The 26,694-nt window shown below is 38.0% G+C and overlaps 2 protein-coding genes across 4 annotated transcripts; one reads left to right on the forward strand and one right to left on the reverse strand.

The window, feature by feature from the left end:
* The first annotated feature begins 1,042 nt into the window (after positions 1-1,042).
* LOC112575388 lies at positions 1,043-4,677 on the forward strand. Of its 2 annotated transcripts, none has more exons than XM_025257238.1 (2): positions 1,043-1,664; positions 1,919-4,677. In XM_025257238.1, the coding sequence occupies exon 2, from the start codon at positions 2,031-2,033 to the stop codon at positions 2,952-2,954; it is 924 nt and encodes a 307-aa protein (XP_025113023.1). In that variant the 5' UTR covers positions 1,043-1,664; positions 1,919-2,030; the 3' UTR covers positions 2,955-4,677. The 2 variants fall into 2 exon arrangements, with proteins under 2 accessions (XP_025113023.1, XP_025113013.1); XM_025257228.1 differs by having other exon boundaries at positions 1,044-1,664; positions 1,946-4,677.
* A 1,958-nt stretch (positions 4,678-6,635) lies between these two features.
* LOC112569129 lies at positions 6,636-26,515 on the reverse strand. Of its 2 annotated transcripts, XM_025246828.1 has the most exons (31): positions 26,361-26,515; positions 25,782-25,848; positions 23,489-23,870; positions 22,451-22,965; positions 21,747-21,893; positions 21,453-21,585; positions 21,051-21,121; positions 20,407-20,567; positions 20,077-20,140; positions 19,507-19,575; positions 18,771-19,125; positions 17,598-17,753; positions 16,386-16,536; positions 16,124-16,193; positions 15,829-15,945; positions 15,247-15,396; positions 14,593-14,717; positions 14,024-14,200; positions 13,729-13,819; positions 12,942-13,041; positions 11,929-12,023; positions 11,368-11,466; positions 10,926-10,993; positions 10,566-10,782; positions 9,464-9,678; positions 9,126-9,216; positions 8,692-8,849; positions 8,457-8,568; positions 8,095-8,187; positions 7,670-7,754; positions 6,636-7,135 (listed from the first exon to the last, which is right to left on the reverse strand). In XM_025246828.1, the coding sequence occupies exons 3-31, from the start codon at positions 23,634-23,636 to the stop codon at positions 6,927-6,929; spliced, it is 4,242 nt and encodes a 1,413-aa protein (XP_025102613.1). In that variant the 5' UTR covers positions 23,637-23,870; positions 25,782-25,848; positions 26,361-26,515; the 3' UTR covers positions 6,636-6,926. The 2 variants fall into 2 exon arrangements, with proteins under 2 accessions (XP_025102613.1, XP_025102621.1); XM_025246836.1 differs by lacking the exons at positions 25,782-25,848; positions 26,361-26,515 and having other exon boundaries at positions 23,489-23,888.
* Positions 26,516-26,694: the final 179 nt, after the last annotated feature.

Here is a 26,694-nt window from a genome sequence, read left to right on the forward strand (position 1 = left end):
AAAAAAAAATTAGACATTGTCCGCACGTTACAATATCGAAAGAATGAATAGATCACGTTTATCTTTGTCAACAAGACAGATTCATAAATATTATGTTTGTCAGTAAACAGACAGGGAGGGTATAGTCAAGCTTTCTTGCGTCGTTTAACTGTTTGATAATTCAATCATCATTGTAATCATAGCAACAAAGCAAAAGAAGTGAGTTTATAGAGCGCGGTAACTCAAATCAAAATCCAGTGTTTTAAAAAGCCTAATCGACATTTTTTTAAAACAAACAAACAAATAACAAAAAAAAAAAAAAAAAAAAACAACACCCACCTAACCCTTCTACAAAAAAAGACACAGATCTCTCAAATAATTATAAACACATGTTATCAACAAACTCTAAAGTTAAGCGAACTTTTATAAAAAATAGTGTTTACAGCGATTTTATTTTTGTTTTTCGTAAGAAAAGTAATGTCGACTTGCAAATAAATGTTAAAAAGAACTAATGGTATACAAGAAAAAATACGAGGTGAGAAATTGTTGATGGGGACGAAGCAGGTGTAGACATGGTATGAATTACGACATTAGCTTTCAAAAATACATCATGGAAGACACAGCTGCACAAAAATAATAATAACTGAATGTGTAGAGGCCATTTCCTCGTGCGGCTCAATGAGGTGTAAACAAAAACAAAACAACAGTCAAACAGCATCACAATGTCGTTATAGCAACAACATACGGATGGCGAAGAGAAAGAATTACGGAGAAAGCGGAGAATTCGCTGGGCTATGAAATGTATTTCTGAAGGTGGATTCTGAAGCAGACTTAAAAGTTTCAAACGTGGATAGTTTGACGAAAACAGGGCAGAGAATTGAATGGGCGGGGCTAGATATGGAGAAGAATCGGCTGTCATATTGATCTCATCTGAATTGTGATTCGAAGTTTTATTAATAATGTTCATGTACTACATGGCATCGGAGTAAAATAACTTAGTCAAAGTATTTACAGTAATGTTTACCATGATCATGGTCTGCTGCTCATCAAGTATTGCTCACAAATCTTCACGACCTGTCAATCACTCATTCTGCGCACTTCATCTGTCAATCATTCTACGCATTGACTCTGGGCGTGACCTACACTCCCACTGACGTCATTTCTCGAACTTTATACTTGACGTCATTTTATCAGTCTCTGTGAGAGTTGTCTCTCTTTGTGAACCTCTCGTGACAAGGAGATCAGGTACAGTCCCGACTGCCTTACTTTAAAAATAACCGAACATCACGTGTTGAGTTTCCCGAGAAAGCGTAGGTGCACGTTAACTTTACTGCACGACGATCACACAAAGTCGGGGATAAACGTTGTTGTCAAGGAGACGTTTGTGGAACGCTGACGATTTGGAGGAAAAGCATCAGCCACAATAATGGAGGAGATTTATGAGGGAGTGTATCCATGGACGATGAGGGTTGATTAGTGCTAAAGTGAAGGACGAGAAGATGATTGGGCCACGTAGTTCTCAGCACAGACGTTAACACGACGATATCCCCACTGAATTCAGACATGGCTTCTGGAAAAAGGACGGACTGGCGTGGAGAAGGCACTCCGAATGTTCACATACCAAATGAGTGTTCTGAAGAAGGAACCGGAGATGACGACACCTGGACACCTGTCACGTGTGGAAAGTAAGGAAGCAGAGAGCTATAGGTCTACCGCAATGTTTCAAAAAGCAAACTATCCTAGAATTAGACTTTAGAAGTAGTAAGATCTTCAAAGATTTCTGGGAATCATTTCAGATGTTATCACACGCTTAGTCAAATAATTAACCCTCTTCACCCTACATAAGAAGTAGATCATATATATATAACGCGTAAATTGGTTAAATATTAATTAGAATCGTCACAGTAAATTATAAATTTTAGTTTTTTTTAAATGGCAGGGTTAAATGACGAACTTCCTCTTCTAGGGAGCAACTGGATAGCAGGACAGTCCAGTACATTCGTGCCCACGTGCAGCCTCCCGAAGTTCAACTGGATGAGTTGAGAAGTGTGATGGCAAGGGCGAGGAAATGTGTCCGAAATTCCACGCTCGCCCTCAGCAAGTCCGAGCAAAGCATGCAAGGAACCCTGGTCAAACTAAGGCACCTTAGTGGTCGTCCGAGAGGCTGGTTTCTAACTTTGTGCAGACGTCAAGTCATCCTCTATCTGACGCCAACGTTTCCTGTGGACGATGAGTGCGAAGAAGTGCGCAGAGCAGCCGGAAGGACCCTTGCCATCCAGCTCGATGTGCAGGAAACCAGAGTGGCGGTGTCCGTGATCATAAAAGAACTTGTTCTTCAAACTCATGCAGGTATCGATATCTGCTCTGTTCAGCTGTCACACGCTTTCACCAGCAGAACACCGAGAAAAAAGGCTCTGCTAAAAAATTCCCTGCTCGTGGATGACAAGGGATTTTGTCATGCTTCTAGCCAAGAAAAAATCCAGAAAAGGAGAGCTTCGAACAAGGAGATCGACTCCAGGAGTTCATTAGAAAACAAAACACTGAGGCCGAGGGACGCAGGGCAAGTCGGGACTATTCTTTCTCAAAGAACCCCGTCAAGGACCCCACTTCCGGTTGAGGACGGCCGTCATCTTCCTGTGTCGTCAGCAGCAAGTGATCGAGCAGACGACCACACTGTGGAAGAGCCAACAGGCACCACCCTGCATGTTGCTCGGATCTCTAGCTCAGCCAGTGTCGCAGAGTTCAGCAGCTCGCGGGTCTGTGTCCGAGGGACGCACGTGGAGGAGGACGCCTCGGGAACACACCTCTCGTTCGTCTTATTTCTGTTCCTAGAACGAGACGAAGGCGGACCGCAACCCATCATCCTCTCAGGAAGCTACCTGCGCACAATGGTGACGCAACCTAAACATCTGCGATGGCGAGTTCGACAACAGCTGCAATCGAGCGAGAGCGAGATGGAACTATTGAGATGTTAAATTTGATGATTTTGCATTTATGTCTTTTCTCCACGAGCACTCGCAAGAGGCGTGTCACACTGAAAATAAGCAGAAACAACCAACATCCAATTACAAGTCATCCATTCAAAGTACGTCGGTGGTGTAAGGGTCAGCATGACTGCATTTTCAAGCAGTCGACCCGGGTTCGACTGCAGGCCAACGCAGATTTTGGGGATGCGGAAAGCCGAGTGGTTAGAGCACTGGTGTTCGAACTAAGAGCGCGCCTGTTCAATACCCAATCAGAGCAGCAAACTTCCACCATCTGACTCCATAGAGGGTTGGGGAAGGTAAGGCAGCGAGGGAGAGGAGATGGGCACCGAGATGAATCCCGTTTCTATGCGATTACATCATATAAAGACTCTACGAGAAGAGCCAAACCTCACGTCATACAGGATTATAAAGTTCATAGGTCATTTAAGTTTCCATGACTTTACGTCAGTCAAAAGACAGCATAAACTAATCTTGGTATAAAAATCTGGTACATGATCAGAGATAAAGGTTTCGCCCACTTCGTAAAATTTCCAAGTCAGTAAGTAAGGACGAGGTCAAAAATCCTACGCTAGCAAAAATGTAATAAAATTTTTAAAAAAAACTGACAAAAATGAGAACGGCTAAAGCTTGATAAATTATCAGAACAAAAACTTTTAAATTAAAAATCAGGAATATTTTTTTCTATCCTAGCTTACAACACTAAAGCTCGAAAAGTAAGTACGCTAACTTAAAACGCAATAATATAGGTATTTGTATGCGAACTTACGCACTAAGTTGCGAACTAAGGCATAAATAGTATGTTAGCTTACAATGCTAAAGAAGGAGTAGCTAACTTACGAATGTTAAGGCAGAACTATTTTTTTTGTGTGTGTTAACTTACAGTGCTAAGGTAAGAGGGTGAAAGAATAAACTAAATAAAGAATCTTGAAAAAAGGATAATAAATACAACGCTAACTTTAAGGCATGAATAGCTAGAAATTATAGATGTTTTGTAAGCTAACTTACAACGTTCAGGCAGGGAGAGTGTTATGAATACTAACGTACAATGCTAAGTTTGTCGAGATGCAAAGAGAGCACCACTTTCATCAACCAACATTGCCACCCCATCGCGCGTGCGCACACAGAGTACGTTGATAGCTGTACTAAAGACACCAACGACATAACAACCTCGGGCGTGTCTCCTCTGCGTTAGGAAGCACCGGCCGAGTCCAAGAAGGAAATTGGAGAGAGTCAAGAGTCAATGACCAGCAAACACCGAGAACATTCTCACGTGGCGTTCTCAGCTTGCCTCTTAAATTGCCCCTGTCCTCCTTGCAACCAGCGGCCAAGATGAACGTGACAGACCAGCACGCTGTTATCGTGACAGATTGAACGTGCCGCGGCCGAAGAGGTTGCACGCAACAATCAACTCCAGCACAGCTACATAAAAAGTTACCGAAAAAAAAAAAAAAAGTAGGGCGACAAAAGGAAACGGAAAAAGAAACCGCAATGCTCTCCGCTGGTCTCCCGCAGGAAGACATAAATTTAAGGGAAACCAAGCAAAGGCGAGGAGGCTATATTGCAGGCTTGTGAAAACTGCGTAATCGATATCACACACTGCGGATCTAATCAACAGAAGAACACCGTTCACAATGCAGGACAGCAGCCACCACCACCTACTCCCCTTTCCCCACGTCCCCTGACTAGTACTCGTAGCCATGATTTAAAAAAAGAGAGAGAAAAATGGTACACCCACACACAGAGAACCTAAAACAGTCGCAGTTTTAAGGAAAATGACTGCCGCTGAGGTTGTTTTCAAAATTTAGAAACAGGTTTAAGATAAAATAATGCAGAGATTTTATGTCTAAAAATGATGCATACAACCACACGTTAAAACTCACTATACGATAACCGTTATGTTTGTAAAATTACGGGTGGGTGGGGGGAACCTCACGGATGAAACAACAGACAAGGTGGACGAAAATGAAGTAATGAAAGTTGTATGTTATCGTAGGCTGCAGTTTAAAGAGTGACAGTTTAAGCCGTGCACTCGAGCCCAAATAGTAAAAAACAGTTTAAACCTAATTAGCAAATTACAGCTTATGTCGTGAACTTAGTTTAAATAGTAAATAACAGCCCAACTGTGATTTGATGTTGGAGAATGAATACTTCCACTCTGAGAAATATTACATTGCAGGTGGAAATAGTTATCAATCCAAAAGAACTTAAAAAAATCAGCTACTATACAGGCCAAAGACTAAACATAAAATAACAAATCAATTAGCAAGCTCTGCATCGTGACGTCGGCAGTGCAAGTTTATCACCTAGCTTTAGTTTCTCTACACTCATAAATTTCTATCGCCACCCAAAATTATAGATAAATAAAATAAATCAAAATAAAACAATAAAGGTTACAAAAGAAGCACATGGCATATGGTCTACTGACCTGATCAAGAGATCTAGAAACACTTGATATTTACAAACTGGTGATTATCAACTCCGGGTTCCTCTAAAGACAGCACGGAAACAAACTGGGAAAACACTCACGAAGGCTACCCACTCTGCGCGAAATCTTGCCAGAAGAAAGCAGAAAAGCAAAACTAAATGACTCAAATCTTCATTCAACGCTCCACAGACGGAAAAACATGAACGGCTTGTTCGATGTCGCAACTAGCTAGCCCCTCTCTCAATCTGGTGGGCAGCCCCCTGCATGGATGCTACCCAACAAAGGCCTTGGAAACTCAGGGCCACCATGACTGCGTTTGTAGCATTGGTGTCTCCTGGAACTGCACAAGTCGACCTCGTGCGACACCGGCAAGGCGATATGTGAACACGCTGCGGCAGGTCTCTCACATCCCAGTCAAAACCTGCGCGCGGCATGCTCGCCTGGCTTGAATATAATACAAAAAAATTAATCTCCTGGTTTTTAGACCCCGTAAAACCCATTCCAGGCTGTTTCATGCCTTCAGCTTCTACCCATAAACATAGCACGTGCAGACGCTTAATTTTTTTTAAAAGCTCCCTCCCGACACTTTTTCGGTTTCGTTTGTGACAACATGTCTCCAGCTGCGACTGCTTCTAAAAGTAAAGCGTTCCTTCGCTCTCGACTGCTTGCCTCAGCCAGCCCTGCACATTTCTGGGAGTGCTAAAACAATCTTACTTAATGGATTTTCATCATACGTTTGCAGACGCCAAGCGACTTCGACAGGCATTCCTTGCCGCTGAGGGACCGACAATTTGCAAACACTAATGCTTCCAGAAACGTCTATATTTGGCTCCTTTCTTCCTCCGCTACACCCAGATGAACCCAGTTCTTGACGTAGTCCTCATAAGTTTTGGATTAGCTCTGAACGGTTTTCTGCCCCAGGTGAGGCCGCAAGCATATTTTTCAGATTTGAAAGCAACACCGTTGCCTTTTAGCCACTGAGGCCTGATTTAGCCACTGAGGTGTCTGTCGTTCAAAGGTAATGTTAGACCAGGTGTACCTGTCACAGTTTTTGACGCTTACTTCTATTACGTACTATTTTCATCATGCACTCTTTCATTGTTCTCATTGTCACTCTTAACAAAATGCGAGAAAGTGAAAAGAGCGACAAGACTATTTGTGTACAGATGTAAGGGAGGGGGAGAAGAGAAACAGAGAAGCATATGCAAATTAACTCTCACAAATCTCAATCACTGTAAACGTCATTCACAATAACAATTCTTATTTTATGTCGTCCTTAAATTACATAATCATATCATAGCACAATACACATTATATTCTTTCGGTAACTCTCTAAGCATCACCCAAATCTTCATGCCTAACAAAGGCCTGTTTAACGGCTTCTGCCATTTTCGAAAACTTCACAAACTTGGACAACGGAATACAGTGCGATCCATCACCCCCGAAAGTTATTTTACTTGAAATTAATATTGTCGTCATCGCCATCAGCACCTTGCAGCATTCAAGCGCCTGTATCTGACCAATAGCCAGTTTCACTATTCCTCCTCCTTGTCATCACTCGTGTCCTCGTCCTTCACACTGAAGTCGACATCAAGCCTCATGAGTTCCTCGAATATGTTGTCTGCTGTCTGGCGCATTCTTTTGAGCAAGTCTTGATCTTCACAGCCGTGCACCCACTGTGCGCATTGTTTTAGCAACGCCTCTCTCTGGAGGGCGAAGTGCCAGCCAATGAGTCTTTCAAAGCCTGTCAACGACAGAAAATCAGAAGTTAAAAATTCCTGTCATGGACATCACAAAACTGTCCATCCAGCTTTAATTTGATAGCCTTTGTGTTAATAATTGTCTGCTGGTTCTTTTCATCATAAGCCCAGGCCCCAGATGCAGAGCTTCATTAAGCATTGTTAGCTGACTGCTAAAAGCGAAGGGTTTTGCTGATATGCTCATAAAATAGAAGCCTTTTAGTTGACTGCTTAGACTTGGCCATGCAGTGACCGCACAGCGACTTGATGTGTCTAAGATACAACAGTCGCTAAACCAGGGGAAATAAGCCACTAAGGTGTCATAAAAGCGACTGTCTCCCTTACACCTCCATCTCCACTCTGTCACATCCCACCTTACTATGCCATGTGATGGCTAAAAGATTTCGCCAAATAAAAATCATCACATTGCATGCAGAATCTTGCAGAAGCTTTTATTAAGAATGTATTAGTGTGGGAGGTTTGGTGTCAAGCAGGCTACTTTTGTACAATTATTAAGCCCCAAAATCCTGATACTTTACCTGGTGGGGGTTCTCTGAGCTGACCTAAGACTGCATGTCGAAGTGTATTCAAATGGAGCTTCCAGTTGTACTGCCGGCTCTGTATCTATTTATCATATTTATCAGAAAAATGCTACAGATTTATTACAGCACCAAAATTTAATCGTTTAACAAATTTATTGCTTTTTTCTAGCAATGAGAAAAATTATATTAAAAGATAACATGATGAAAATATCACAGAGGTATTCTAGACAGCAAGAGAGAGAATGAGAGAGAAGTCACACATGACAGTAAAGTTGCTAAAGCTGTATAGCAAATACATTCATGTCTAACATTAAATTAGTCTTGTACAATACTATGCATGATACAGTTTAAAAACAGGAAAAAGTAACAATGAAATGCTGTATCTGCATTAAGAGGAAGAAACACTGTCAAGCAGTATATACCTCTCCTTCTTCTGTGTCCTTTAACCTTTCATAGCCAGGTTCATTGAAAACAGGATCTGGCGTCAAGATCATACTCTGAATGGACACTAGAACCTGGAAAAAATAGGCAAGGTGTTAAAAGAAGACATGCAAAACTGTTTGACTGAAGCAACAGGAATAAATCTTGGCACCAATTTTTATTTATGTTTAGAAAATGAAAAGAAAAATGAAGTGTTATGATATCTCTTCTAAGAAAGAACAGGATAAATTTACTGCTGGCTGAAAACCTACACTTATTTTCCCTAATCAAGCAGGAATTTTGTCTTTTCATCAAATACTAAAACATTCTACTCATTTTCTCATCTAAGAGAGCAGATATCTACCTGGTACAGTGATGAAGCACTTGGGTTCCATTTTTCACTGGCATCACCTGCATGCCATGTTCCCAGCAGACTCAGACAGACTTTTCCATCAGCATACAAGTTAGGATTGAACCTACAGTGTAAATACTAACAATCAAGATGCAAAAACACACAAGCACATATACTTTCTTCTATCAGCACAGAAAACAATTTGCACACATAACACACATAAAGAGATCAAGGAGGTGGAACATACCTGACAGTACCTTTACCTGTTGTGATGATCTTCACAAGAGGAGGAACGTTTGGATAGTTTGTGGGAAAATAGATATCGAAGCAAAAACAGCCCAAACTGTATGGTGTTCCAGTTGGCCCAGTAATCAGTGCTCGCATTACATCCATACGCTCCTCATCCTGAAAAGCAGCACATCCAAAGTTAGTTAATCTGTGTATGCTAATCTTGCAGGAAAAAAAACCCAAACTGAAACCCTTCTTCGTGAATAGAGCTACATAGGCTTGAAAATAATTTAGGAACTGTTGACTGCAAAAGCACATGTACCACCTAGGTGTTGAAAGCTAGATTTGCCTAAACAGAGATAGGGATAGGGAAATAATAGGGAAGAAGCATAGCTTTCCTATACAAATTTACATTTGGTTTGAAAGCTTTTGGCCATTACGAAAGCTACTCACCTGTAGGACAAATATGCTTGCATCGGCATGAACAGGCAGGTTTTGCTGCAGCTGTTTCATTTCTTTCATTAATGCCTTCACCTTTGGTGATCTGTCAAAAATAACAAGGTGATTTTTTTTATATGCATAAGCCCTGCTACTATATATAACCATATTCAGGTCTTTATAGCAACTTCTAGAACAAAATCAAAAAAAGTAATAGACTTTTTAAATGACCATGATTCTTCTTGGTTAACAAATTATTTAGTCTTCATTACAGAACAGCAAAGAACTCAGGGGAAAGGCAAAAACCAAGAAAGGTGGGTCTGGATTGCCACAAAGAACAAAAAACATCCCACCTGGGTTCTAGTGCTTGCAGGTTACCATGGAAGCTATGAGACTCCTGCAGTTTAGCAGAACTGAAGCGTTCATTCTGCATGGTAGTAACATAGTCCTTCTCTAAAGCATCATGGTCTACCTCGGTATCCACAAACGCTTCCATCCAGTTACCCTCCTCATCCCCTTGTGAGGTTACAGGTGCAGTGCTGTTGTTCTCTTCCATCAGAGTTTTCATCTGAGATCCATGAGTTTACAAAGACAGAAAAGAATGAAACACTTTTTCTCCAATTTTCCTGTTCTCTCCCTATCCTCTTACTGCAGAATAAATTGTTCAGATCACACTGGGCTGAGTCTATAGATTGATATTGACTGTATTATTCCATTATCTCTGCTTCAAAAAATGCCACTCATAAAAATTGTAAAGATTTTTAGCCAGGAGTACAGCTTTAGTTACAGAGGTATTTAAGGCAAACATAATAATTTTATTTTTATTTGTAAATAAATAAGGTAGTGGCAAACCTATAGCTATAAAAAGAACAAAACATTACCAAAGAGAAATAACCAAATAAAGCTGTTATTATAGTAATCTGATGGAGACTTATCTCAAATCTTTAATGTAACAGATAGCTATTCCTCAAAAGTGAATTTTAGCTAAATGTAAACTTCCATGATAATCGAAAAGGAATGAATTTTTCGAATAAACATTTCTGACTGTACAATGGAAACAATTCAAAATAAACAATAAGGACAGCATGAGGAGCAAAATATAGTTGTAACGTCTATTAAGCATTTTAAAACTTATTAAAATGTACCGAGTTTAAAACAGTCTGTACACAAATATAAAACCTACCAGTATTACAACAAACATAATAAATTATATCAGACGTGAAAATAAAAATGGATGATCCCTTTTTTCTCATTACTTTAGTCATTTCAGCAATTATCTGTGCTTAGTTCTTAAATGAAAAGTCAGACTCCTGATAATGGAACTGCAAACAAATGTCTTCAATGTAAAAATACAATATATTCAACTGCTCTAAGTCCTACTTAAATCTCTTCAATGTTATCACTTAAACTTTGTCAATGCCTTTTAACAACTGAGATATAAACTGCATTGTTTACCTGCCTAACAAGGTCACTCATTTGACTGACCACTGCCTCTCCACCCAGCCCTTTTTCTTGAATAACAGACAGTGCTTTCTCCACATTATGCAACTCAAAGTCAGGGTCCTTCACCATGGAAACAAGGTAGCCGTTGTGTACAGAATGGTCTTGCATGGTGACACGGACAATGATATTGACAATAGTGGACAGGAGTTCTCCAGGATTGAAGTTGTACCTGCAGGTTATAACACCTCTATTATTTTCTCATCAGTTTGTGACATTTAACCTATTATACTATCTCCCTTCCTTCTGTATCACAGACAATCCACATAAAGTCTACCTTAGCAGTATTATATATACATAAAATATATGACATACTTTGCCATATTTTTTACTTTGAAGTCCTTTGCCTTAGCTCCACATAAGGACTCCAAAAATCCATTGATCTGAAACATTAAATACAACTTGTCATCCAGTCAATGATTTGTTAAAATCAGTAACTGTACATATTGACTCAACACACAATGTTGTTTAGCACCGATGTGGTTCACGTCCAAATGCTAAAGGTAACAATGTGAATGTCAATAAGCCAAAATGGAAAAAAAAATTCCTGACACATTTTTTTCATTTTCTTCTTTAATATTGGTTTTTGGAAAAGTTCACTTAAGCTTGCTTTGAGAATTTTAAAATAGTGCCTTTTATGATGAAGGGGAAAACTGATGTTTTATGGTGTAACATGGCAAAGTAACCAGCCTTCTAGGAAGATGAAATTATTTGAGGAACAGATTCTCAAGGTCAAAATGTTCAAAATGATCCTTACTGTGGAAGCTGCCCTTGATGCAAGAGGCTGTTGCGTAAAGCAGTGAGATACTTTCTCTGACTGAGTAATCAGATCCAACAAGTTCAACGTTGTCTTCGCCTGAAGATACAGATTTTAACATAGGCTACAAGTCTCCTCTCTCTTCCTGCCCACCCCCTTTTAAAAAAAGCTATTTGCAGACCCAATCTATCTATATCAGTATAACTGTAATATTGTCACCTTCCACATAGTTCTACTATTAGAAGCATAGATCTCAAACAAGTATCTAAAAGTATAATTGGAATCAAGCATGATTGAAATCAAACTCAAATTAATTTCAAAATAAAACTTTGTTTAAATTATCAAATATTTTACTTAGTACGTGTTTCATGTTTAAATATACTCTTGCCAGCAAGATCAATAAGCTGAGATAACTTAATATCAATAATGCAGCCAAATCTTTAGGGATTTATATTTTTAGTAAAAGGTTAAACTTGTTACCACAACTGCACCTAGCTGGGGCATTATTAATAAAGAAAAAAAGAAGGTAAAAGAAAAAATCCCTTTCTGTTTTTGACGTACCTGGTGCATGAAACCAGTTCCCACACTCTCTTCATTTCTCAAAAACCTTTCTTTTTCAGCCTGCTGCCCTGGAGTCAATGCTGACCAGTCTTTATCTGTGAGATGACAAAATCCTCTCTATTAACTGCATATCTTTGAAAACAAAAATAAGCTTAATAATAATAAAGTGAATTAATAGGGTGTTTTACCCCACCATCAAGTCTAGTTCAAAGTGCTGAAAAAAAAGCACAGTTCTGTTCTCATGTTGAGGAGAGGGTAAATGCCATCAGCATAGATGCAGTCACTACAGCTCCCTTCCACTACCAAATTATCAATTTTGAGCCTTCTTTTCTTATTTGACTGTCTTTTGACTTGCAGCTGTTGTCTGCAGTTGTAGATGTATCAGATGCAATTTTAGACAAAAGTTTACAACACAAACTAATATCCCTGGACTGCTCGCAGACGAATTTTTTTCAGTTTACTGCTAAAATGAGGCATTAGACGACATAGCTTCCAGTTTATTCACATTTCAGATCAAGTACTAAAATGAGGCATTAGACGACATGGCTTCCGGTTTATTCACATTGTTACGGCTCGCCGAGACTAACAGTGGATCACTTCGCATAAGAGGCCAAGAGTGTGTCTCAGCATACAGACATCAGTCCATAAATACACGTCCATGGTTTACAAGTAGGGACTTTTTCAGTTAAACCCATTTAGTAATATATGTGTCACACCCACTCAAATGTTTAATTAAACAAATTGTTTACAATAACAACTCTGGACTATTATGCAATGGTAGAAATTTAAACAACGCATAAATTCAGATAATTATAATTAATCACAGAGAATGTTTATTTAGTAAAGGTCTCATTAAGTCTGCAGAATTACCACCCTTTCCTAATTGTTGCCAAATGCCAGAACAACTTATGTAAAGCTTTCCAGTCTCAGCTATTTTATATTTGCTAACATTCTGAGCATAAAAATGTAGACCCCATTTACACAACATGAAATGAAAGAAAAATCTCTCTTACTGTTAGCTTTGAGCGCCTCTATCTTCTTCACGTTGGCCAATCGAGATAGACTGTCATGTAGCATGTACAGCAAAGTGTCTAAAATGGCATTGAGGAAACTCTGGAAACAAGAACACCAAGTCATAAGGTAACACTGTGTTTAATATATATATAGAGAGAGACCACTTATATGATTCCCTAGTCCATGAATGTGAAAGGCAAAGCTTAATCTCCTCCTTTTACTACCCATTTAGTCCTGGGTGGAAAAAAGAGAATCTTCCACTCACTAGCTCAAGGAAATTTGCTATATACTATACTTGAATATAGTAGCCACATTGTTACACACCCTCCATTGTACATGATGCCTCTCCCTCATGACATGAAATTATCTTCTGAATATTCAGATGGTCAATTCTAAAATTTTGATTAGTTCTGATGAAGTAATTATAACTCGAGCAACACACCATATCTGTTTGACCACAAAGAGAGAAGTTAGTTTCATCTTTCTGTATATGGAATTTTAACAAAAAAGTTAAAATATTTGTAATCACAATAAAAAGGGATTGTTTCCCTATATAACTTGTAATTATATACTAGAAGCATTATTACATGAGGTATGGTAATTTTCAGTCTTAATGGCTATCTTTCAGATGTGTAGTCATGCATAAGCAGATGTATGTAATCTGTGTGTTTATACACACACACACCATGGTTGCCATCACGTATGTCTGGTCCTTGCAGAACATTTATTTGTTAAAAATAGATCTAACTTGCCATTGTTTTAACTAGTAATTAAAATTAAAATGACCTGGAAAAGTTCTGTGCCACACTGCCTGATGATAGAAGAACGGCAGTCTATGCGGAACCACAACCTCTTCAATAGTTCTCCAATCTCGACTCTGCAAGTAGTCACACACAATGAACAAAAATACTTTTTGCATCTCTTGTTTTCTGGGTAAGCATACTATTACATGTATGGTGACTAGAAGAACTGACTTCTTTCTTTTGAACTTTGGTGGTCACAATATATGACACATCGGTATAACCAAGAAAACACCAAAAATCTCACAAAAACACACAGTACGGAAAGTTGAATATTTCACCTGGCACCATATTTATCAAAGGTATCTTTGTCCACATCAAGGCCTTCCACAACATCCACACTGACATAGGTACGTAGCAGTGCTGGTCCAAGCTTTTCTTGTACAGATGGACAGGTGTGAACCATGGCTTCCAAGTCAGACATGACACCTGACCCCCATCCTCCACGCATTATTGGACTGGGAAAACATTCATCAATGACCACATTAGGACCATGTTACAGAATCCTGCCAGATGCACCAAGAAATTGAGTACTAATAACATTATTATCAAGCTGTGCATTAGCTATCATAACAGTATAAATGCATAGACACATAAAATTCATTCATTAGGATCAAATATAGGCTGTCCATAAATTTCTGGAAAATAAAACAGAGAGATATATATATATACAACTGCTATTCACTACATAGGCTAATAGGCTGGACCAGATATTATCCATGTACATTTGGATGTTTGATCCCTCTTGCTCACACACACCACCATCACCAAACACCTTCCCCAACACACAGACATACACAGCCCCTAAAATTCTCTCTCCATCCTGACTCTCAAATAATGATGCACTCACCCATTTTGGGCCTTTGTACCAAGAAAGCTCAGGAGAGCGGAAACAGTTTGGCTAGCAGGAATGGGGCCTGGCATCAGATCTGGGCGCTCCAGTAACATCACACAGCAGTCAACAAAGGCCACCAGCTAGACAGTTTTACTATCAATCATTACTAAAATAAAGCAGTGATAATAGATAATACACATAATAGTAAGTAAAACAGGGTATACTACTATAAAAAGCTTTGATGTAAAATTCTGCTTCAAAGAAATGCTTACAACACTTTAAGAATCACACACTCCCACATACACCTTGCTATAACTTTAACATATTGGAAGCTCATCTGTAACAATGCTATGATTGCACCTGTATCTTGAATGCAAGGACTCATAACCACAGATGTATATTTCTAGACTGCTTTGCAGACAAATTGTCTGTAATGAGGCCAAAGTCCCCAATCTGCTTCTGGTTTAACTATCAACATAAAGAATGAGAACAGACAATGCGAGTTCTTATGTCAAAAGAGCTACAAAAGGCCAAGGCCAGTTTCCAACACCTATGGTCAAAGCCACATTAGGTGCATATGAGGTTTCAAAAGCAGTCTTGCAAAAGGGAAAACAAATTCCAGGAATTCAACAGCAAAAAAATGCATATATGTGTTAAAAGAGTGCTTACATCTAGGCCTTTGACTGTGTTAGGATGGAGCCGCAAAACGTGGCCAGCCAGGAATCTGAACCACTGGGCCATGTCCTTCACACAAAACTCTGGAACAACAGAGAGTGCCTTTCTCTGTGCACAAGCAACCATTTCTGGGTCATCCAGTCTCTGCAGCAACAAGCATGCAGAAATAATTGTCTGACATCAATATCTGAAATAACAATGTAAGCAGTACACCACAAACCAAGGCATCATCATTCATTTCTCTTATTCTTTAGTGTTAAAGTTGACTGTGGGCAAATTTTCCTAGCTTTTTGAACTTCCTTAGCAAAATATTCACTTTGCACCAAACCTGGATAGGAGTGCACATAAAAAAAAATCAGTCCCATAATAATCAATGATGTACAGAAAGGAAAGGGGAGGTTACCCCAGGTGTTCTATAGGAGTAGTGCCAAGATGTTTTGGGCAGTTTCTTTTTACTACTAAAGTGTAAAATAAGATGTACGTTAAAAAAATTTATATTATTTAATATTCAATCACTTCAATCAAGTTTAACCCTTTTATAAAAACACATAAATTCCAAAGATGTGCTTAATATACCTTCTCCTCTGTCTTGATAACCTCTAGCAGTAGGCGGGCCTGACTGATGTAGAAAATGGTGATATTGCGAGCTAGCTCGGTGTCTAAGAGACAGGTATCCCAGACAACTGTCACCAGCTGCAATATATTAAGAACTGACATAGCAAAGGAACATTACCAGAAACTGAAATACAAGAAATGTGAGATAAGAACTAAGTGACAGCTAGGGATTTATACAACTGGGTGAACAGTACATGCTATGTATTTCTGTATGTCCAATCACTCCTTGCAGCTGAATGCAAGGGAATCAACTCACCAAATGCATGTTCTTTACAACTTCCTCTTGTTCTGTCCCTTGCACTACTTTGGTCTGGCTGCTAAAGAACCTGAAATAAATATTTTACATAATGCTGAAGAAATAATTACTGAAAACATATCTGGGGAGGGAGAGGACTACAAAGCAGCTATACCACACACACCTCTTTATCTAGGAAAGCAATTTTATTATATCCAGTCCATGCTATACTCATAAAGCCAGTACTCCTTTCCTAATAAATCCCAAACATAATGCCACTCACCTGTGCATATTGTTGTAATGCTTAATAGCAGGGATGATACCAACACTGAGAGCTCGCTGTGTCAGGTGGAAGCACTCTGTGATAAAAGTCTGCTGCCCTTGGAGTTCCGGTGGCAATATTCCAAGCCTGCGTTCCTGACCCTTTTCACACACTATCAAAATGCAGAAAAATAGTCATTAAGGCATGGAACTGATGAAAGACAAGAGAGTCATTTGTGGTGCTGGACATCAAATTTACCAGATTCCATCTTAAACTATAAGGTTGGAAGGGGCAGTTTGGGGGGGGGGGGTGCGGGGGGTAATTAGTGTTTTACACTGAGCTAGCAGCTATGGCTATATAACTGCAAGGCAGCTAGCCCTGTAAACAGCTGCCACATGCAAGCATGTGGGGGTTGTGTGAATAAGGTTCTCAAGACTCTGGCTGAGCGTCAGCTGTCCACCTTTAACACTCGTCATAAAGCAAAAGGTCAACAAAGTCATAAGCGTACACTGTTATCTGTGTGAATACCTTTTTGTGTCTTGTTATTTATCCATTTTTCGTTTCTCTATCAACAAATTTTTCTGTTTGTTGTTATTTCTATGTTTGATATTGCTCTTGTGGTTCTACTGGTTGTTATCCATCTTCAGCAAGTGAATTAATGTTGCATGAGTACCTATGTGAAGTGAGGGATGCATGAGGTGCTGTGTGACAAGAACCAAATATATTTTACAAATTTACCATGTCAGGCAGAAGACATAGCTTTATCACAATGAATGATCACACCATTTCTTCTAAAAATAATGTTATTTTCTGCATACATTCTCTATTGCTATTGAAAATGTCCCCAGTCACAAGCATCTTGACACACCCCTTTTGAGTAGCCAAAAAGGAAAGAAAAAATTAACAGAAGACAGAAAGACAAAATTCTATTATCTCATTCTTGAAGCATGATTTCTGTGCTAGACTAAAAACAATAAAAACATCTGCGGTGGTCCCAGTTTTACATAGTTTTGTGTACAGAAAAAATTAAAGTCAAGACAAGTATGGCAATCTGCTCACTTAATGGTGGATAGCAGAAAAGAATATGACCACATTTACACTGTTTGAGAAGGCCTTTTTGATAGAAAAACAGATTTTATAGGAAGAAATGCCTGTCAGACCTTCTCAAGACTGTTCTATTTGATTATCTTCCTTTCATCAATAAAATCTTACAAGCACACAAGATGATCATACCAATTTGTCCTCCAGCCAGGCAAGTCTCAAAGTCATAGTTCAGGCGGCAGGCTGATGATGATGAATAACTTAAATCTACTTTCAGAAGTTTCTCATTGTCCGAACTAATGGGCAGGAAAAATTCCAGCAGCACAGCACAGAGATTTAGCATAAATCCTACAAAAACATATATTTGCATTAATGTAGCACATAAAATACATTGCACAAGTCTCACATATACATACATGTCAAGTCTTATGTATTTTGAACAGTTTTTTTTAGCGATTTTCATTTTTCTCAATTATATGATATTTCGTACAAATTTCCTATGGAATTTTTTCCGTAAGATGCCTTAAATTTTTCATGTTACATTTTTTTTTACTAGCATTGGTAGTTTGAGATCATAGTACCTTAATGTTATTACGATTTATATTATCCCAGATATGAGGCAGTTTTTGCATTTCCATCATTTCTGTCTGTGACAGAGCTAAAAATTACTGCCTTCCCCCAGTGAGGGAAAATACAACTGCATTTGTAACAGGAAGGCACAAACTGGATGGGAAAATTTAGAGAAACTGCTGAAGGCTTGGTCCAAAGGCAAAGAGTTTAACTTTTGCAAAGCATGGGGAGAAAAAAGTTGAAGCTTCTGGTTGCTTTTATCTAGTGCAACACACTAAAAATGAAATGCTCTAAACTAATGTAAATTTTTTTTTAAAAAAGCACCAAAAAAAAAGTTCACTAGAACATGACAAATGCTTCGATTCAAACAATTTAAAAAAATTAAAAACAAGCAATGGAAACAAATATTCTGTTGCGTTTAAATTCACAACCAACTAAATACAGCTGAATCAACAATAGCTGAATATATTATTATTGCTAAAGCAGAAAAAAAAAAAAAAAAAAAAAAAAAAAAAAGAAAAGAAGAAAAAAGAGAAAAACAAAGCCATTGAAAAATGACAGTTTTTTCTTGCTTTTAAGGTGTTTTGTGAGTCATCAATTTATTAGTGTTTCACTCTCTTACCATTTAAAGGAGTGTAAAGGATGTTGAGAAAAAAATGTGGACAAAGCATTAAGCTTCCAATTTAAGTTTCTTGTTCTCTTGACACAAGATCTGTAAGTTAAGTGTTGGCCTCAACCATCGCCTGTGAGGACTGCACTTGCTTGTCACATCCACAGTCTAGTTCATTTACTTACCATCTGAACAGCCAGGCTGAATGTCAGAACTGTCCTGCAACACTGCCGCTGTCCTCAGTTCATTCAGGCCTACAACTGATGCCATCCATGCTAGACCAATCTCTCGTGTTGTCTTATTGCTGACAACACGTTTCAGTGCTGCATAGACAATCTGCTGAGTCTTGTGGATCCCTCTCTGGATCATGCTCTCCACAGAACTAATATCGTCACTGGTTAAACGAGGGTAGCTGCGAAGACTTTTGAACGGAATGGATGCTGATGGGTGAGGAACAAAGGTGCGTTGTGCACCGGTGGTAGGAATTGTTGACAAACTCAGAAGTGGTGCTAGGACTGAGTTATGTTCAAAATAGTTGCCCTAGAGGATAAAACAAAAAATTTTCCAGTGACTATACTTTACACTTCTTTATCAATATAAAAGAAAAATGTTAGCCCACAACACCTGAAGCTTTAGATGAAATAATGTATTGATTTATGGAAGACATTTGCCTTTATTTGTGTTTGTAATATGCAGAAATATTTTAAAAAACCTACAAAATAAAATTCCATTGCCTGGAATAATTTCATATCAAAGCACATCATAAGTATACACATTCATATAAAGAATGTCTGCAAATATGCCAATGAAAAAAGGACAAAATTATGGATAAAGATGAAATAAATAACAACTTTGGCTCTACTTAAAACTACGTAAAATTGTACAGTCAATAAACAAACACTGTCAATTAGCATCACATACAAGGCTGTGTTTGGCTGCTTCACGAATTTCTTTGTCTAGGAGAATGCTCAGCAGACCTCCGCAATGAGGCTGTTAAGGTGGAAAAAAAAAAAGATTATCCATGCATAAATGTACATGCTCATATGAACAGGTTTAAGGAAATAAACTGGTCAATGATTCAAAGCATTATTAAAATCATGAACAGTTAGCAAGAAAAATCTCTTTTTGATAGCACAGATAAGGATAACACTTGAAAGTAAAAGAAACAAATGCTTCATTTTCTGCTTGGTCTAGAGCATACAAAACTTACATCAGCATGCAGAAAACATCCAAAATCTTTAGGACAATGAGAAAGCCAAAGTGGAGATTTAAGTTAAGTCAGAATGCTGCCAAGTGTCAAAAAATAATAAAAGTAACAAAGTTTTATTTTAAAAATGTTGATAGTGTAGAGTATATAGTTCTCTAAAAACAAACTGAAGAAAAAATACATTTCAGGACATCACTCAACAAAGAAAGTGCAACATTTTCTTCAAAATGCATCTGAGATGAATCCTACCTCGCCAATATTCCATTACACATGATATCACTCACATTTGTTGCAAGCAATTCCAGAGCATTAAGCGTGGTTCCTTCACAAAGGACCAGTTCATCCAATCTGGTAAGGAAAATAACATTGCATTAATCAAGGGAGATCAAGTTATACAAATAATGGGACCCAAAATTTCACTGCCTTCACATTGGTGCTAATAAACAATTTTTTTTCCACTATTTCAGATTACATAAAAAAACACACAAAATACTGTATTGTGAAATTTATTGGTATTTCTCTCTCCAGAACTCTAGGGGTACTTCCCTCAATGACAGCTAATCATAAATCAGCAAACATTTCCACATACAACATTGTTTTCTTGTTAACTGTACCTTTTAGTTCTTGTCAATAGGCTTCCACCTGCTTGGAAAAGAGATAAAAGCAAATACTGTCCTTCTCTGGGCATAAGAAGATCTGTCAACATGGATTGTGACACAAAGATTCCATCCTTGGCAGCTCCAACCAGACGTGGAAGAAATTGTGCTGCTTCAAACTGTTTTATAAATAAAGGAGTATAATAACAAATAGTACTCAGCTGAAACTGGTAACACATCAAATTGTAAATATTACAAAAACAACAATAGACATATACTATGAGTGGATGCTAGAAGAAGAAGACTTTCATTTTTTAAGTCTTCTTAGTTTGTGAGGTCCCAAGAAATATCACTTTCTTCTCTTTAATTTACCCCCCACCCCAACAACCTCCAAAAGTCATGGCTGCATTAGTGGTTCTGACTGTGAAAGTAGTTTCTACAGGTGCCCGTCAATCTCTCAGTTTAGACTCTCCTTTGCTCTACAGTTAGTTGCTTAGCATTAGTGACATAATTTACTTGCCTTTCCTTGATACATCATTACATAGAGAAAATCCTTTGCATACGAAACATTGTATTTCTCTCTCAAATAGTGTAAGGTGGTCAACAAGGTACTGTACATCAACAAAAAATATTTTTCTGCATTTCTGTTACATGTCACTTACTGACTCTAAGCTGAATTTTCCGTCTGAGCTCCAAAGATCTTCGGCAGGAAGACTAACTGCACCTGCACACTCTAGCCACAAAGAATCAAGAAATTAACAGAAAGCTTGTCATGAATGAAGTCCACGGATCCTGATGGCAACAAGCAAACACAATGAAAAATATTTTGTGCTACAAATCTATGTGTACATAATCCTTGTGTGCTAGTTATAATGTGTACACAATCAAGAGCAAGTAATAATGGGAGCATGTGGAGGAGTGGATGTGATCAGGGGAGAAGAATGTGTGTATTAGCTTGTGAAAGAAAGTTGAAAAGGAGAATAAGAGTAAACAAGACTGCAAACTCATTAAACACAAAGGGTTGACAATTTGAGTCAAAATGTGACACCAAAATTTCAACCTACCATTCTCAAAGTATGATAAGATTGTCTCCAGAGCTTTCTTTTTTATTACTGATGAAGTGGCATCCACCATCTTGTCATTATAGCTGGCTGCATATTCATTACAAGCATTGTATACTGAGATTGAAAACGATACCTGAAATAACATTGCCAAAATTATTTTTTTAAATGTAGACAAAACAAATGCATAAATCTCTCTAGCAGAGTTGTTTGTATAACAGACAATATTGTTGCACAAATTTCTACTGGCTCTCTCTCTCCACGTTCTATCACAAGATTATACTTAAAAATTATTACCTTGTTGATCTGCTTAACAAAGACGTGATGAACTACTGCTGCCATTTTTTGATGAACTTCCCCTACAGTACAGGGAAATTGTGAACCAGCCACTGTAAGTTTTTTAAGACTGAATCTAGTCCGAATTTTGTCTTCTTTCTCTAGGATCTGTCAAACAATAAGTTTTGTATTACTTTTGTACAAAAGGTTCCATGACATTAAAATAAAAGCTAGTTGACAAATGCTTAAATAAAAATTAGTATAAACATTACACAGGAAAGAAATAACCTTTAAACAGGACACACATATTTTCAATTTTAAATGTAATTTTCTGCATCCCACAAGTCATACCTCTTTTTGGCTAAATTAAGATATGATGAACTGAATTTTATCACACTGTCAAATAGTTATGATCCAACCATAACCATACTGAAAAAGCCATTAATAGAAACTGCCAGAAGGCAATTTATACAAAAAGCAGAAACAAAAAAACAAAGTCAATTTTTTTTTAAGTTAAGTTTCCAAGTTAAACTGAATATAAACAACCCACAAACATGTCCAAAGTACAAAAAAGTCTAAAGTAGCCAAAAATATATTTTGAGGAATTTCAATTTTTTTAAAACTAGTTTGAAGTACACTACATTATATATAACAGTTTCTAGCTTCATGTAAGTTGCAGAAATTTTATATCAGTTCTTTGAAAAAGAAAAAAAAAAGCCAATTACCACTGTGCAACTCAGAACATCCTCCAGAAATTTTATAGTTTTCTCTTTGTCTGAAGTTTTTTCTTTTGGTGCTGCTGGCAAAGGCACATCTGAGGATTTCAGCTCTATCTTTTTCACAAAGCTGTCTTGCTCAGAAGGCATAGTAATATTATTTACTTCGTTTTGAAAATCACCTGAAGATTTTGCAATAGGTATCTGGCCTGAATGTGTAATCTTGCTGCCTTTAGCTGCACCGTTTTTGGAAGACTCTGAAGACAACAAAGATCCTTTGGCAGATTTTTGTGGAGCAAAAGACTGGTCTTTAGAAATGCCCTCAGGTACACCATTGGTCTTTTGAACAGAATTATTTTTAGCTGCTGCCATAACGGATTTTACAGATGATGATGTACTGCTGACTAGAGTTTCTGATACTTCTCCAGTGGAAGATTCTTGTAGAGATGAAGATGGTGGAACTGACTGATGCTGACCTTTTGACATGCGGCTGAGCCAAGCCTCCCTCCTCAATGCATGCAAATCTGCAAAAAACAAGTAAAGAATGAAGACATACAGAGAGGCACAGAAAGGAACATAACTAGAAAAAAAAAAAAATAGTGAGATTAAAAGACAGTGAGAGAGAGATGAAAGAGCCAGAGGAAAATACAGCGGCTACAGGATTTAACAACTCAAGCTTATATAAGCTTTTCCCAGTGGGAGGTACTACAGTCTGATGACTGCTCTTTTGACCTCTTCTTTCCCAGGTAAATGACCCTATGCCTTTTGTTGTTTATCACTTAAACTATATCTTCATTAGTAAAAAAATGAAAGAACAGGACTAAATGCTTTCCCATGCCTGACACAGAAAAGCAATTAATACATGTGTATGCTATAGGCTCTGATTCTAACTAATATTTTTTCTTTCAAAATATTTTTAGCTGAGTTTGATTTCTATAGCACGTCCACAGCCAGTCCAGCAAGTGTTAATGTAGTTTGTAGTGACAGAATATGATTTGTGTAAACAACAGCAGATTTGTAGTATAAACCTTTGTTTTAAGTTTTCACCTGCTTCCTCCTGTATCCTTTGCTGCTGAGTGGATCGCCACTTGTGGCTAAGATAAATCACAGTAATCAGGGTAGCTAAACCAGCTGCAAAGTATGACAGCTTATTTGCACTTTTAATGTCTTCCTTTACATCCTCTTTCACTTCCATGTCATCTTCAACTTCTATTTCAACTCCATCATCATCGTCATGATCTGAAATGTGAGCATTTTGGCTTGCAGGTGATCTGGTCTCATCAGCATTCTCCTGTTTTAGGTCTTCCTGGGCTTTTAACTCAGCATATCTGTCAAGCAATTTTTGAATATGAGGTTGGGCCACATTTATTTCCTCCTGTGACAGAATTCCATCATCATTGATGTCATATTTTGACAGACTGTCTACTACCTGAAACAACAAAGACAGCTTGAAATAGTTTATTCATTATTACAAATTCCTCTTCACCACCTTCCCCCCCCCCCCCCACACACACACACCAAAAAGAAAAAAAAAATCAGTCAGGTGGTAGTGTAGACTGAAATATAATAGAAAAAGATGCAAGCTCGTGATTAAAGAACATATATTCAAACATTTAAAACTTTGTATCTCATGTAGCTAAACTAACTGGAAAATAATAAAACAGTTCATTGTTGTTAATTACTGAGGTAAGAAAGGCACAGACAACAAGTTAAAGCTTTAAATTTTTTATTTTATACATGAACAGAGTGTATCAATGTTTTTGCACACACGTGTGCGACTGCATATGCACTGTTATGTGCATATGCTTGACGACTGGTCACATCCACATCATTTATTCTAGCTTAAATACTCGTTTTGATTAATTGAATGTTATTGACTATGTTAGGTAGGTATATGTTGTTCGGAAGAATGTTTATTTTCTACTTTACTTTTAGCTAAGCTATGCAGAAGAAGTTGTGCCATACATCTTTTCCTCAAAACAAAAATTCATGTCATAATTTAAGAGCATATCATATGAGAGTGAAAGCTGAAGTGGGCAGGCTGGAAAACAGACCAAGGAACCACCACCACTACAACCCCCCACCAAAAAATAAACCCTGAAAATTTCTGTGGAAGTCCATGGACCTGGACAGAATCCCAGACCTGGTCAAGGGGAAAAGAAAATTTGAAATTTACTGTTAATTAGGGGCATTTCCTGCAACTAAAAGATGCCTTAAAAACAAGAGCAAAGAACAGAAGTATATCAGAATGACAAGAACAACTTTGTTCAACTTTTCTAAGACATTTCCTAATTTGTATCTTCTAATGTCTCCTAGAAAGGTCTCACAATGATTTATGATGCATGACATCCATGACAATTCAATATAAAAAAACAGCCAAGCTCACTCTCAAATCAAAAGAACAAAAGTGTTCTGTGTTCAATAATAACAAGTGCCCCTACAAGTAACTTGTTTGCATGTCTGCTGATAGTGTACAGTCATATAACAACAGTGAGCGCACTTACTCTAAGCAGATTGCTTAAAGTTGGAACAAGAAACTGGAAATCTGGTTTAGGAATGTGGATGCAGCACTTTTATGGTTCCCCTACCCTTTTGATTTCTTTTCTTTTTTTGTAGAAAGAAAATTGGTTTATTGAAATCCACCAATGAGCAGACGGTTATTTTGCCTGTCTATATTTGAACAAATCCCACAGTCTATTATTAATAACCTGATAAAGAAAACAAAAATACAAAGAGAAGGGACAGATGGAGACACCAAGTCAACTATTCAGTGGCGTAGGAAGATGTTCGGCGTTGGGGGGGCAAACTCCCTGCTGACAGTGAACGACGTTCGCACTAGCACATTTCGTAAAAAAGAATGGATGGGGGGGGGGGTACTGCACGCACGCACGATCTGATCGTCAGAGGTGTTAGAGCCTCCACTTGCCTCAGGCGCTATTGTGACGGTGATGACCGTCTTTCTACTACCTTCAGTTCCTCGAGGATTACTCTCAAAAGGATATTCCTGCCCCCCCTGTATTTTCCTTGGAGGGGCGGCTGCCCCCGCTGCCCCCCTGGTTCCTACGCCACTGCTATTAACTTTTCCAAAGATTTAATTATGGTGAAAAGAACATATCTTAAGGATGAAAACTTTTATGAAGGCAATATATTAAAATGTTCCTTGCATTAACAGGGTGGTAAACGATTCTCATGGGAGATGACTTTCACAAATGGAACATGTCATAATGCTCATCAACTAAAGAAGACAAAATGAAAAGGAACTGAGTAATCTCTCCACTAAATACATGATTATATATCTAACCCTGTTACTTGGATGAAAAACTTGAGTAAATCAACTCACCTCATCTAGCTGTTGACTTTGAAGATTCTGAGCTTGACCACTTACAACACATGTGAAAATTAAGACTCTGTAACCCACACAAGAAGCTATTAAACAATGCTGATAGCTTTGAAAATTGGTTTAAGATTATATAATCTGCACTAGACTTCAAATATGTTATGTAACACTTCTCCATGTCAACTGATCTGATCACATGAGTGAAAACGTTTAAGCCAATGATAGTTATAAATGCCGCATATTACGTGCTGAATAACATTATATCAAAGCTATACCTCAATGATTATTATACTGTGAAGCACATTTCTTAGATTCGTATGATTAAAGGTTATACTAACAAGGTAACACTGTCATTTCTAGAAATATATCCCAGCTTCACAATTACCACAAAATCTCCATCTAAAATCCAGTTATACTTCGTAGTTTAGCATTGACTGCTTTCCTTTGTGTTTAATAATGGTTGCTAATGTCGCAGCAGTAAATTAAAAGGGCAGCATTCGACACTGAGTACTCGAAAAGTTTGCCTTTCATTCACATCTCACCAATCATTCAGCAAAGCTGCCAACACAGATAGCTACTTACAGTAGAAAACTGAGGACATAAGATGTCTAAGAAGTGTGATCGATGCATGGTAAGTATGAGGAAGAGTTATTTTCTTGCAGTTATGCCACGCATTTCAGTCACCATTCACGTAGTTTGTGAAACAGGATGTGCACATCAGCAAAACGAAAATAGGACTTCCGTCTTCTGCACAGTAATGTTTCATTGATTCGTGATTTTCAAAAACTGATGGCTTTAATCAAATAGGGATATCTGGGAAGTGCTTTGTACAAATAATGATACAGAACATTCATAAAATACTTCGCTTAATAACTAATAAAAAAAAACATTTGTTTTGACTAAATTGGTAGGGAGT

Source organism: Pomacea canaliculata, linkage group LG1 (assembly GCF_003073045.1).
Source record: "Pomacea canaliculata isolate SZHN2017 linkage group LG1, ASM307304v1, whole genome shotgun sequence".
In the NCBI taxonomy this organism is placed as follows: Eukaryota; Metazoa; Mollusca; class Gastropoda; order Architaenioglossa; family Ampullariidae; genus Pomacea; species Pomacea canaliculata.